Source organism: Hippocampus bargibanti, linkage group LG09, assembly GCF_051943395.1.
Source record: "Hippocampus bargibanti isolate YZ-2025 linkage group LG09, ASM5194339v1, whole genome shotgun sequence".
NCBI classification, from domain to species: Eukaryota; Metazoa; Chordata; class Actinopteri; order Syngnathiformes; family Syngnathidae; genus Hippocampus; species Hippocampus bargibanti.
Window position 1 is genome coordinate 2,397,244 of NC_142742.1, and position 14,434 is coordinate 2,411,677.

At 43.9% G+C, this 14,434-nt stretch overlaps 1 protein-coding gene and 1 long non-coding RNA gene across 2 annotated transcripts in view; one reads left to right on the forward strand and one right to left on the reverse strand.

The window, feature by feature from the left end:
- The window catches only part of LOC148893266 (uncharacterized), a 115,356-nt gene that overhangs the window by 63,402 nt on the left and 37,520 nt on the right, over positions 1 to 14,434 (forward strand). The window lies entirely within an intron of this gene.
- sos2 (son of sevenless homolog 2 (Drosophila)) overlaps positions 1 to 14,434 on the reverse strand; it is a 32,614-nt gene that overhangs the window by 13,003 nt on the left and 5,177 nt on the right. The window contains exons 2-10 of the mRNA XM_089003602.1: positions 8,999 to 9,124; positions 8,797 to 8,928; positions 8,517 to 8,681; positions 7,410 to 7,616; positions 4,972 to 5,115; positions 4,773 to 4,883; positions 3,173 to 3,271; positions 2,957 to 3,084; positions 1,033 to 1,688 (exon numbers count right to left, since the gene is read on the reverse strand). Of these exons, the coding sequence (XP_088859728.1) occupies positions 1,033 to 1,688; positions 2,957 to 3,084; positions 3,173 to 3,271; positions 4,773 to 4,883; positions 4,972 to 5,115; positions 7,410 to 7,616; positions 8,517 to 8,681; positions 8,797 to 8,928; positions 8,999 to 9,124 (1,768 nt within the window). The remainder of the gene's footprint in view (positions 1 to 1,032; positions 1,689 to 2,956; positions 3,085 to 3,172; positions 3,272 to 4,772; positions 4,884 to 4,971; positions 5,116 to 7,409; positions 7,617 to 8,516; positions 8,682 to 8,796; positions 8,929 to 8,998; positions 9,125 to 14,434) is intronic.

Here is a 14,434-nt window from a genome sequence, read left to right on the forward strand (position 1 = left end):
CCACGACATTCATCAAGGAGGAGACCGTGCTGAGCGGTTGCGCCTTTTCGGTAGCACGAATATGCCAGCACCGTTTTTGATTTGGGAGGGATGTCGGTGCCATTTGACTGTCATGGCGGGACAGCTCTGGGGCTATTTTGGGCAGCATTTTCACAGTATGTGGATGCGTCGCGGCTTGGAATTGAAGCGGATTTACAATCATTTTTCGTCAATGGATGCTCCAGCTTCGTGTTCGGTTTCAACAATTAGCTTGACAATAAAGCTGACTTTGACTTGACTTATACCACACGTGTACATTCCACCATGATGTCTCTGATCCATTGGTGAAAATGACGCTTTTAAATCCTCCTTTCTTTCATCTGCGTCATACAACAAATATGCAGAAAATGCTTAAGACTGAAAGGCTGTCTGTGTCTTTTGTATTGTGTCACATTATTTATTTAGTTTTTGTTTTGACTTCAAGATGGCGCCGCGAGAGTGGCTGCCTTTACAGCAGCTCCTGTATTTTGTTTTTTTTTACTTCTTTCTTTCCTTTCATCACTTTGCTGCTATGAAATGTAAATTTATCCACTGCAAGACTAAGCTTCTTCGTGTTTGCTTTCAAAATTTAGCTTGTAGCAGACGTGCACGTTCCAGGTTGAGTGAACGCTGGCCCATGTGGCTGCCGCTGCTCACCCACAGAAAAACTGATCCTGTGACCGTAAAGTGACCTTGAAAGTTTTAAAGGCACTTATAAATGAATTGTATTATTATGATATGATGATGATTATTATTATAATAATGTCTCTGATCCATTGGTGAAAAGGACGCTTTGATCCTCTTTCATCTAGAACTGCTTCATACAACAAAGAAGGTGTCTCTGTATTGTCATATTATTTTGACTACAAGATGGCGGGCGGCGCGAGAGCGGCTGCCTTTCCAACACCACTTGTATTTTGTTATTCTACTTCTTCCCTTCCTTTCCTCTTCTTTTCCATCACTTTGCTGCTGTGAAATGTCAATTTCTCCACTGCCAGACGAATGCAACCTTACCAGCATACATGTGGTACGTGAGCCTCTCGATGAGTTTGACCACGGTGCCCGCCTTGATGATGGGGATGCCCGTTTTGCTCTGGACTTTATCCTCAAACACGATATTCTCCTCCGAGTCGTGCACGGCGAAGCGGTAAAGCTCAGGGGAAGGCAGCCGTAGCGGGTGGGCTCGCTCCTCGTGCTGAAGCACCGTATCCAACATGCGGTCCAGCGTGGAGCGGTACTGCAGCGTCACCAGCGCCGCCATCCAAGCCGCCTTCTCCTCGGCGGTGCGGGCGCAGAACACGGCGCAGTTCTCGTCCTTGCCCATCAACTCGAAGGCGTGCCGCAGCTCCGGCGAGTCCTCGCGGTCCACGATGCGCACCTTGCGCAACACAAACTTCTCCTTCAGGCGGTACTCGGCGCCGCTGCCCGAGCCGGGAAGCCGCGAGCTCTGGTTGGCCTTGCAGCTGATCATGAGGCCGTCGAAGAGGAAGTTGTGGCGCTCGTGCTTGGCGCCGGCGCGCAGCAGCGGGCCTTCTAGGATGAACTCGCTGCAGCACTGGCCGATGTCTTTGCCCTCCCAGCCGTCGATGCTTTTTTGGATCTCGTTCATGCGCTTGATGGCGAGCTGCTTGCTACGAACTTGACGGCTGTACAGGCGGTACATCGGCTCGCTGTGGGAAACCGACATGAGATTAGTCAAAGGAAGACATTTATAATAATAATAATAATAATAACAATAATAATAATAATAATACATTTCATTTGTAAACGGCTTTCAAATCTATCAATCTGTCTATTCGCTGGCTGTCTATCTATTGTCTCGCTAGCTAGTTAGCTGGCTCTCTATTAGCTATCTGTTGGCGTGCTAGCTGGCTGGCGATCTATTAGCATTTGCATGGAGGGAAAGTGTCCATCTGGATTTTCAAAATCAAAACCAAGGAAATTGCGCAATACTCTGGCCAGGTTGTGAAGGCGATCTCTTATTTTGTTGAGGTGCAATGATTAATCGTTTGTCAAATTAATCGGAATGATTTTATCATCCATGTCATTTTACAGATCAAAGCAGAAGGTGAAGAATATTTCATTCATCTTTGCGCATTTCATTTTTTTTAAATAAAGGGATGGACAAGATGAATTCAAAAAAAATCTGATTCATTGATTAATTGACGAAAATAATTAACTCGTTTGCTGCCTTTCGCGAATTTATTCGGGAATTGAAAACTGTGACGCTGAGCGCCATTCCCGAATGTGTTCATTTTTTTTTTTGCGAGGGTGTCCATAAAGCGCCGGTCAGACCTCTGACAATGTTTTTTCCCTTCCACGAGGTGGCAGCATATGCCTTTTGACGAGTTAGCGCTTTGCTACAGCTTCAGCTGTTGTTAAAGCAATCAATAAGTATGTCAATAAGTAAGTCAATCAATAAGTATGCATTGTATTTTGTACATCTGCCCCCATTTCAAGGCCGGATAACTCCAGATCGATATAACTTAGGAATTAACTCTTTTTTTTCTGATGAAAGTATAGAGTCTAAAGTTTCTAACGCTGAATTGAATGTTTATGTAGTCCTAAAACTCAATATTCTGTGGGTCCTGCAATTTGAGTGAAAATGACAAAAACCCTGGCATTGGAGGAACGTCTGTGTCTTTGTGTTGTCATAGTATATGTTATTTTGTTTTTTTGTTTGTTTCCTATCTTCTTCCTTTCATAACTTTGCTGCTGTGTTACTTCCGGGTAGAGTGAACGCTGGCGCGAATGGCTGCCGCTGCTCACCCGCACAAAAAGAATCCCGTGACTGTAAAGTGTCCTTGAGAGTTTTGAAAGGCACTTAGAAATTAAATGTATTATTATTATTGTTATGTTTTAAGTAGAGAAAAAAACTATCAATTCACACATCAAGAGATAAACAACGAATCCAATTTAAACGGTGTGTCACACGTACCCGGGTTTTCGCCGTGGCTGCTGCTTGGCATAGATGCGCTCCACGCTGCTCTGGAGATTGAGTAGCGCCGTGATGGCCTGCTTCAGACATTCCCTGTCATCCTGGTCCTCACTGCGCTCCTGAAGTTGCTGCACGGCCCCCCCCCAAAAAAAAAAAATAACAATAAATCAATAAATAATGTCAGTATTGACGACTCATCTCACAAACGGACGTTACCTGCAGGAGTTCAAAATAGTGCATGCAGTGATACACGGGCACCATCATCAGCTGCGGAAGGACGTACTGAACGGCTTCTTTGAAGCCTTCTGCTACAGACTGCAAATATTAAACATCAAAATTAAACTGCAAACATTCAAAATCTTGCTGCCGATAACCCAAACGTGTTGACTCTTATCCTGATTTTCATAACTTCTAAACGAAGCTCGAGCGCCAGACAGCCGAGGCGTGTTGGGGCTTGTCCTGCTTGCGCACGCTTCATTTCGATTTCATGCGTGTGCAGGTGCAATTGATCCTGAATCAGTCATGGGGATGTACATATTTGGATTTCACCATGTTTCGAAAGTGGGTGAAAGTGGGGAGGAGTGGGGAGGGGCGGTAACCGGAGAAGAAGCGACTGGATAATCAATACGGAGGCTACGTAGCAGTCTGCTAGCGAGTATCCCTAAAATGGATCCCCATCCTAGATCGATCCTGGTAGTCATCGAATCAATCCTGTGTTCTTCCATCACGGTTTGGTTCGAGGGCGCCACAAAAATTGATCAAATCCAAAAAAAAAAAAAATCATTGGGAACCACCCTACCCACTTTCGAGGACTTGCACACTGCAAGAATCAAGACAAGAGCGCGGAAAATCCTACTACTGGACCCCCCGCACCCTGCCCACCACCTTTTCCAGCGACCAATCCATACGCAGCAAATCAAGCAGATATTTAAACAGTTTCTACCCCCGTCGCCATTCACTCTCTAAACAGTCTAACTCTATGGTGCCTCTTTGCAATTTTGCACAACCCTGCGGAACAGCATCCTGACTGGACCCTCCGCACCCTGTACACCACATTTTCCAATCATGGTAGCTCCATCATTGTCTCACGGTTGTTCCTGAGAGGTACCATTTACCATTAAGGAATTAGATTACATTAGTTTAGATAGCTAGCTATGTAGCTGGCTATTTATTAGCTATATGGCTATCTAGCTATAGGTAGCTAACTGTCTATCTATTAGCTAGTTAGCTAGCATTCTATCTATTTGAGTTACTTTCGGGTTGAGTGAACGCTGGCGCTTGTGGCCGTCGCTGCTCACCTGCAGAAAAAAAAACGATTTTGTGACTGTAAAGTGGCCTTGAGAGTTTTGAAAGGTGCTTAGAAATGAAATGGATTATTATTTGCGTTTATATCTGTCCCCCATACGTATTCGTCATGTCATTTTTATGATGATACTAGTGCAGCGTGTTTTACAGACAGGTACCATCCGACTTACGACAGAGTTTCGCGCCGACCAAACGGTCGCAAGTCAAAATGGTCGTAAGTTGAAATCCATTCAAAATGTGGAATAGAGACTCGTAGGCTGAATGACTTGCAAACTCCCCCTCTCTGTTGCCATCACACGGTCGATTGCTGTGCGAGTGTGAAATGTTGGCTGGCTGGCCAAAATTGTCCTACACGTTGCCGGCCTGCTAGCCCGTCGCGGTGCCAGGCGAAGAATTCAAATTTGAAAAATAGGGTCTGGAGGTCGCGGTCGTAAGTATTTGGGGGTCGTAAGTCGGATGTTAGCTGTACTTAAGCTACTTTAGCTGGCCAATAAAGATGCTTCTGATGTACCTGGAAGTAGAGGCCCGCAGTGGGTCGGGCCATCAGGTTGTTGAAGTGCTCGTGGAAGTCTTTGCTGAGGATGTCCTGAGAAAGAGTCTCGTAGGGGTCGAACGCTTGCTCCTGCAAGGGTGGGGGAAAGGCGACTGATGATAAAATACAGACGATAGATTCTAACGGAGGCCGGTGGGGTGTGACAAAACGAGCGCACCTCGGCCAGGTCCTCGAAGCAGCTGCCCACCAGAGGGTGAGGGCTGCCGTCGGCCGTCATCTCCACGGCGTCCTCGATGAGGCCGAGTAGCTTCACCGTTAGCTCGTGGATGTCCAGGATGTTGCTGAAGATCACCTCCACATCCTGAGAGCCAAAAACGGGAATCAATAAACAGCAAGATCCAAAAATTGATATTGACTTTTGATATTGATTTTTCGTTTTAAACTGGGGGCAGAATGTATCGATCTGGTGGCTGTTTTAGTCTTGCAGGTGTAACTCACAGTCGATGTGACAACTTTATTGTCCAAGTTCAAAGTCGATTTTCTCCATTAACTCATTCACCGCCAATGTTCAAAAATGTGCCCACTCCAATGCCAGGGTTTATGTCATTGTCACTCAAATTCCAGGACACACAGAACATTTTTACACGTTTTCGGACTACATAATGCCGCGTAAAAAAAACCTTAAAACGCTCTTCTTTCATCAGAAAAAAATAGTTAATTCCTAAGTTATATGGGCCTCGAGTTATCTGAGTTGAAATGGGTGCTGATTTTTTTGTACAAAAAGAGTTAATTCCTAAGTTATATGGGTCTGGAGTTATGTGTCCTTGAAATGGGGGAAGGTGCATTTTGTATAAAAAAAAAGTTAATTCCTAAGTTATCTGGGTCTGGAGTTATAGGAGCGTGAAATGGGGGCGGCTGTACAAAATACAATACAATACATTTATATAGCGCTTTAACAACAGCTGGTAATAATAATAACAATACATTTAATTTCTCTCAAGAACACTTTACAGTCACAGGATTTTTTTTGTGCGGGTGAGCAGCGGCAGCCATTTGTGCCAGCGTTCACTCTACCCATAAGCTGGAGGTGTAACAAAGCGCTAACGTGAAAAAAAGGCAAATGCTGCCCCCTCGTGAAAGGAAAAAAAAACATTGCCAGAGGTCTGACCAGGTCTTTATCGGCGCCCCACGGCAAGAAAAACCAAAATCCGAACAAATTTGGGAATGGCACTCCATTTCACGCTTTAATTCCCGAATAAATTCATGAATGGCAGTGAATGAGTTAATTTGAATTAAAATGCAATGAATCAATTTTAAAGCATAATCTTTTTCTTGCTTATTCCCATTATGTATGTTTTTGCACCATAATCATATTTTTACCTGTCTAGCTAGCAAGCTAACTTCGCTGTCTCGCTCACAAGCTAGCTTAGCTATCAATCATTTTTGAGAATGACAAAGCGATTCCTGTGACTTTTTCTTCATTAAAATGCGTCATTATTCATTCACGCTTCTAGTTAAAAAAAACATCTTAAAGGACAACCGACGTCTCCGGACAAGTTGTGTCCATAATTTGTAAAATGGCTTAAAATATAGCATGTAGCTATATTTTACCTTTTAAGACGCACTGAATATTCAGGAAGTCTTGTTTTTGAGTTGGTGACGAGTCCGTAGGTGATGTCACTAAAGGACCGCCCCTGACCATAAAAAAGACGCATTGTAACGGTCCTTCCATCACGTCAATGTATTTTGCTGTACTTATTTGGTCTGAAAACCTTGTGTTGCACCCAAAAGCCGCCAGAAGAGGGTGTCCAAGCTCCATATAAGGAATTTATCAGCCTTTGGAAACTGAGGTGTGAGAGATTTCCCCCCAATGTTGCCTCAAAATGGCACAAATAAATTCTTTAATCGATTGTAAACATGTATGCTTTCCTCTTCAGAACTATTTGAATCATTTTCATAACTGGATGTGTAACGAGAAAGCATATTCTCCGAATCTGAAGCCATTGTTTTGATTCTCCAGCAATGCAAGATGTCTTGGCGTGACGTCACGAACTAGGGGCGGGACTTTCTGAAAATGCCCAATTCGCAGCTCGATTTTTTTTTGCAGATTTTGGACACTTTAAGTCATTTTTATTAGTGTTTTGCACTTGACTAAAAATATCATCCTGCGTGTTTTGGCTATTTTAGATGCTATAAAACGTTTTTCTGATGTCAGTTAAGAAACAAAAAAGTGACGTCGGTTGTCCTTTCATTAGCATTTTGTAAAAGAAAGCGGAGACTGCTAAAAACAGCACCGAGACAAGCAGAAGCGGCAGGGAGCAGACATCATTGGCGTTATTTTGGCAAAGCCCTTCTTGTTTTAACATAATAACACGCTGCGCATTCCGCAAGCGCCTCTTAACCCGAGCTGTGCCGCAAATTACCCCCGAAAAAAGAACAACTATGCGAAAAGGCGCAGCGGACGGGCTCAACTTTCCATTCGCGTCTTGGCGAGAAATAGTAAAGAGGCGGGCGGCGAAGTTTTGTTTGTGTTTCATTGACTGCGCGGTGTGTAATCCTTCAAATGCGCTTACGCGGGATTTGGCACAAACGCGTTTGTAATGACGCCGAGCTCGTCACGTTTAGCGCGGCGCCAAAGCGCTTGGCGTCGCTTACCCGCGGCGTGAAGATTTTGGAGTTGGACAGGAAGTGGTGACGAAACACTTTGATGATGAGGTCCAGTTCGCGCAGATACTGGCGCTCCTCGGCGATCTCCAGCCGCACCAGGTCGTCGTACGTCAGCTCGCCCGACGTGGACGGCTCGTCCGTGCACTGCGACATCAGGCCGATGTCGTCCTCCTGGTCGAACATGTCCATAAGCACCTACGACGACAAAGCGCGTTGCGTATCTTTAGAGTCAAGTTCTGGTCAGGCTGGGCGATGTGAGTAGTTGTGGAGGTAAATACACAAACAAACAAATAGATGGACAGATAGCTAGACAGCGTAGCAAGCTAGCGAGCCAAGCTATCTCGTTAGCAAGACAGCAATGTTAGCTATCTATCTAGCTAGCTAAGCTCAATAGCTCCTCAGTTAGCTAGATAGATAAGGTAGCTCGCTTCCTTTTCAAGATAAATACACAAAGAACTAGGCTAAGATAGTGAGCTCGCTAGATTGATAAACAGACAGCTAAACTAGTTGGCTATTTAGCTAGATAGATAGCTAAGATAGCTTGCAAGCGAGACAACGAAGCAAGCTAGCGAGCTAGCTAGATTGATAGCTAAGCTAGCTTGTGAGCGAGACAGCGAAGTTAGCTTGCTAGCTAGACAGGTAAGCTCGCTTGCCAGCTAACTAGCTAGCTAAGCTCCATAGCTAGTCTGTTAGCTAGATCGATTAAGTTAGCTTGCTAGCTTGCAAGATACATACAGAGAACTAGGCTAAGAGAGAGAGCTAGCTAGCTAGAGACCTAGCTAGATCGATAGACAGACAGCTAAGCTAGTTGGCTATCTCGCTAGATAGATAGCTAAGCTAGCTCGCAAGCGAGACAGTAAAGTTAGCTTGCTAGGTAACTAGATAAGCTAGCGAGGGAGCTAGCTAAGCTTGATGGCTCGTCAGATAACTAAATAGATAAGTTAACTCACAAGATAGATGCACATACAGCCAGGCTAAGAGAGTGAGCCAATATCTAGCTAGATAGACAGCTAAGCCAGTTAGCTAGCTAGCTAGCTAGCTAGACAAATAGATCAATTTGGCTCTGGTAAAAAAAATGTGACTGGCATGGTTCACCTTGTCGGCACACATGGACACTTTGATGTCCTGCTGGCTGATTTCATAGTGCCGAATGTTCCCCACGTAGTTGCCCGCCAACTTCAAAATGTCCGCCGAGATGTACTCGACGACAGCCACGATGTAGAGCGACACGTGGTAGTCCACTCTGTAGCCGAGGACCTCCTGCGCGGCGGGGGAAGGAAACGCGGGTGACGAGTCAGCGGGCGACTTTAAGGCATTACGTGAAACATAATATATCTATATATATATATATATAACATAACAAACTTTTCTAAACCTTAAGCAGCGGATGGATCTTGTCCACTGGGAGGAGCAAAGGATTCCTCCTCTTCCGCTTCTCGATGGCCGACTGCGCGTCCGCGATGGCCCATTTGTCTATCGGGTGGGGAAAGGTTTTCTGAACTCGCTCCTGAAGATGAAAAGAGAGCGTGAAAACTATGCGCTGCAAAGACAACGGCGGGTGGCGGCGAGAGTTTTACCTCCACGTCCTGGACGGAGCGAGGCTGCGCCACGCATAGCATGTTAAGGAGCTGCAGGATCAGCTCCTCAATGTGCTGCAGGGCATCCTCCTTGGCCTGGAGGTTGGGGTGGACCTGCTTCTGCACCTGAACACACGGGAAAATGGCGGAAATCAACACCCAGCTGCAATACAATATATCCTTATACGTAAGCTAATATGTTTAGCTAGCGATTGAAACATGATAAGCTAATATTACCCTAGTAAACAATGGAAGGATCTTTCAGCACTTTCAGCTATATATTATTAAAACATACAGCAAAAAAAATACTTTTGGCCACACTTCGCAGATGGGATGACATGTCTTAACTCATTCACTGCCAGACGATGTGCAAAAATGTGTCCGCTCCAGTGCCAGGGTTATTGTCATTTTCACTCAAATTGCAGGACCCACAGAATATTGAGTTTTAAGACTACAGAAACATTTAAAGCAGGGGTGTCAAAGTAATTTTTTGCCGCGGGCCACATTGTAGTTATGGTTTCCTCTCGAGGGCCGTTATGAATTTGGGGAAGCCATTAGAATGTTTAAATCCCTTCAAAGATTACATATAGAGCACACAGCAAATTAATGAATAAGTCGTTTTCAAATCTGAATTCAAGAATAATGACTTTTATTGTGGTTGACATCCAAAAATATGAAATTTTGGCTCAGATTTTAGCAATCATCATGGAATTTAACAAGTTTGATTTGCTTTCGCGGGCCGAAAAAAATGATGTGGCGGGCCGGATTTGGCCTGCGGGCCTCGACTTTGACACCTGTGATTTAAAGGATAACCGACGTCACTTTTTTGTTTCCTAACTGACATCAGAAAAACGTTTTTTAGCATCTAAAATACCCAAAACACGCAGTATGATATTTTTAGTCAAGTGCAAAACACCAATAAAAATGACTTAAAGTGTCCAAAATCTGTAAAAAAATCGAGCTGCGAATTGGGCATTTTCAGAAAGTCCCGCCCCCAGTTCGTGACATCACGCCAAGACGTCTTGCATTGCTGGAGAATCAAAACAATGGCTTCAGATTCGGAGAATATGCTTTCTTGTTACTCATCCAGTTATGAATATGATTCAAATAGTTCTGAAGAGGAAAGCATACATGTTTGCAATCGATTAAAGAATTTATTCCGTGCCATTTTGAGGCAACATTGGGGGGAAATGTCTCACCAAAAATGAGGCAGAAAATGGGCATCATTTATTTATTTTAATCAGCCCGTTTACACAGGCTGATAAATTCCTTACATGGAGCTTGGACGCCCTCTTCTGGCTCTTTCTGGTGCAACATGAGGTTTTCAGACCAAACAAGCATTGATGTGATGGAAGGACTGCTACAATGTGTCCTTTTTTTCCGGTCAGGGGAGTTCCTTCAGTGACGTCACGTACGGGCTCGTCACCAACTCAAAAACAAGATTTCCGGAATATTCAGAGCGAGTCTTAAAACGTAAAATATAGCTATATGCGGTGGAATCTTTGTAAAAAACGCACAGTAGAAGTCATTTGAAGCTATTTTACAAATTATGGACACAACTTGTCCAGAGACGTCGGTTGTCCTTTAATGCAGCATCAGAATCAGAATCATCTTTATTGCCAAGTATGAAAAACACAAGGAATTTGTGTCCCGGGGGTGGCAGTCCATTGAGATCCTCAGGGGCGAAAACGGCTCCCAGCAGGTGGACGCCAAACGTGGAAGGTAGTGGAAAGTAACAAAAGTGGGGCAACCGGGAAGCCGAAAGCCGGGCCCCGCTGGAAGGAATGCGAGCGCTAAGACGACGTCATCGGTGCCGAGCATTCTTGTGCTCTGACTAGACGAGAGATGCTGAAAGTCCCTTCTGAGGATCCAGTCGAGAAAAAAAAATGCCACATAATACAAAAAGGGGGGTGACAAAGCGAGAAAAAAAAATCAAACGTAACAAGCTAGCCCCGGCTGCCGTTTTTATAATAATAATAATAATAATAATAATCCATTTAATTTCTAAGCGTCTTTCAAAACTCACGTTACAGTCACAAAATCGGTTTATCTGTGGGTGAGCAGCGACAGCCACTCGCGCCAGCGTTTACTCAACCCGGAAGTAACTCAAATAGACAGAAAGCCAGCTAGCTAGCTAATAGATAGCTAGTAAATAGATAGCTAAGATTGTTGACATTGATGGTGCCCAATCATTTTTGTTAGAACAGGCTACTCATGTTGTAGATGGAGGTGCTAGCTACCTGGTGCCCACAGTCACTATCTTTGGCACAACTAGCTAGCTAAGTCGCTAGCTAATACATAGCTATCCAGCTAATATATAATAATATTATAATCATAATACATTTCATTTATAAGCGCCTTTCAAAACTCTCAAGGTCACTTTACAGTCACAAGAAATTTTTCTAAGGGTGAGCAGCAGCAGCCACACGGGCCAGCGTTCACTCAACCCAGAAGTAACTCAAATAGATAGAAAGCTAGCTAGCTAGCTAATAGAAATAATAATACATTTATAAGCGCCTTTCAAAACTCTCATGGTCACTTTACTGTCACAGGATAAGTTTTTTTTTGTGGGTGAGCAGCAGCAGCCACACGCGCCAGCGTTCACTCAACCCAGAAGTAACTCAAATAGATAGAAAGCTAGCTAGCTAGCTAATACAAATAATACATTTATAAGTGCCTTTCAAAACTCTCATGGTCACTTTACTGTCACAGGATAAGTTGTTTTTTTGTGGGTGAGCAGCAGCAGCCACACGCGCCAGCGTTCACTCAACCCAGAAGTAACTCAAATAGATAGAAAGCTAGCTAGCTAGCTAATAGAAATAATAATACATTTATAAGCGCCTTTCAAAACTCTCATGGTCACTTTACTGTCACAGGATAAGTTTTTTTTTGTGGGTGAGCAGCAGCAGCCACACGCGCCAGCGTTCACTCAACCCAGAAGTAACTCAAATAGATAGAAAGCTAGCTAGCTAGCTAATAGAAATAATACATTTATAAGCGCCTTTCAAAACTCTCATGGTCACTTTATAGTTACAGGATAGGTGTTTCTGTGGGTCAGCAGTTTTTGTAGCTAACAAGCTAACAAGAGCAACACGTTTAAGAGCAAAAAGTAGGCGATGAGATCAAGCCCGTGGGCTTGCACGTGTGCTCCCGAAGCAAATTCCAGAGGGCGCCGAGAGTGGTGAGTCACGGCGGCCGGCGCGCAACCGCGGGGGTTCCCCCTTTCCTTACGTTCCTCTTTCACCCGATTGTTGGCCCGCGTGCAACACGTGTCAACCAAAACTGTAGCCGCCACCAACACACCCACCAAGACATCGGGCAGAATGGAAGCAAATGGCACAAAAAAGATAAATGAGGCATGCTGAATGTTGAGAGGATCTGGCAACGCAGCCACAACGCTATATTTGGTCCTTTGACAGCGATTAAAAAAAATAGTTCTTATACAATGCTGAGAGAAGCGGTTGCTCTCGGTGCTCCGGCAAATAAACATCCTACTTGTTACAATCTAAACAAGAAGGGCCATCGCCTCATACATCTACAACTGCTTCATGTCACAAAGAGAGGACAGCAAGTGCTGAAGAATGAATGACTGTCTGTGTCTTTGTGTTGTCATATTAGTATATTCATATTACAAATTAATTAACCAAATGACAACTTATTGATTTTTAACTCATTCACTTCCATTCCCGAATTTATTCGGGAATTGAAAAGCATGGCGTGGAGCGCCATTCCCGAATTTGTTGGGGTTTTGGTTTTTCTTGCGGGCGTACCGATAAAGCGCTAGTCACACCTCTGGCAATGATTTTCCCTTTCACCAGGGGGCAGCATTGGCATTTTGTCCATGTTAGCACTTTTGATACATCTTGAGCTGTTGTTAAAGCAATATATAAATCAATGTATGTATAGTATTGTATTTTCTACAGCAGCCCGCATTTCAAGCTCAGATAACCCCAGACCCATATAACATAGGAATTAACTCTTTGTTTCTGATGATTTTCTGATGTAGTCTCAAATCTCAATATTTTGTGGGTCCTGCAATTTGAGTGAAAATGACAAAAACCCTGGCACTGGAGTGGACACGTTTGCATATTGTCTGGCAGTGAATGAGTTAAATTAATTCAGCAAGCAAAGCAAAATAACTTTTTATCGAACTTGCACACCAAAGTAACACAAAATTTTATTCCACTATTCAATGAAATAATTCGAAAAATATTAACTGGTGACAGCAGTAAAGCCTCCCTTCCATGTTTGCCGAGTAGTTTGGCTTTATTTTACTTTTACTGTGATGTTTGTTTGCAAAAGAATACCAAGGCTGGGATGCATAAGAGCAACTGGACCGTATTGGTACAGCCTTAACATTTCTAATTCAATTGATTATTCGCTGATGGGGGGCAGGGGGGTGCACGCTAGGCTCAGGTTGCAGGTTTTTGTGTGTGTGTGTGTGTGTGTGTGTGTGTGTGTGTGCATGATGGGGTGGCGGGACGTGTTATTAAAGCCTAGCATGTGTCACCGTTTGTGATTCAGGCCATGACATCATCGGCCATTACGAGCGCACCGTCTGGGGAAAACACGGGGCAGAGATCAAGTTGCAGACAAAAGACACCGCGCGCAGGTTCAAACGCACGCACAAGCAGAAACAAAGGCGTGCGTCACCACAAATGACACAAAATAAATAAATTAAATTAAATCGTCAATGCTCGAAACGCGGCATCATTGATGTCGCATGTCACTTAAAATGAGACGATTACTGTTGGTTGTACAGTGATACCTCGGTTTACGAACCCATTGGCTTACCAACTTTTCGGTTTATGAACGTAAAATTTATGAAAATTTTACCTTGGCATACGAACTATTTTTCGGGATACACACGGAGCGCCACAATGAGTGATGTGTCGTTCGCGAACGAGCCCGTTCTCCTAACAAGAAAATGGCAGCCGACTGTTTTTGTCCTCTATTCTCCGCCCCCAGTCTTCGATTAAAGCCACGTGATTGGTCAAGAATGCAGCAGTGAGGGGGAGGGGGGTTAAACATTAAAGAGACAGGCAGGCGACAGAGAGAGTGAGTGAGAAAATTGACAGAAAACAACTTTGAAAAGGGAGACGATAGCGCTTGAAACAAAAAAAAAAAAGTGAAAAATAAAAGAAGAAAACATAAAAAAAGGTTAAGAAAATGATAGAAAACAGTGATATTTAGACTCGTTTCAACTTTGAAAATTCAAAAGCAGAGTGTAGACTGCAAGGTTAAAATATCCCATCAATCAGGCTCCACAAATAACCCGCACAAGCCATCTGTACACTTGATGCAAAAAGCTATGAGCCCAGCTAAACAGAACATAATTGATGAGGAACTAGGTAAAATTATCGCAGAGAAAGCAACTACAAGGGATCATTCCTCAAGATGATGAAAGAAGAAGGCTACAAGTTAGGACACACCTCA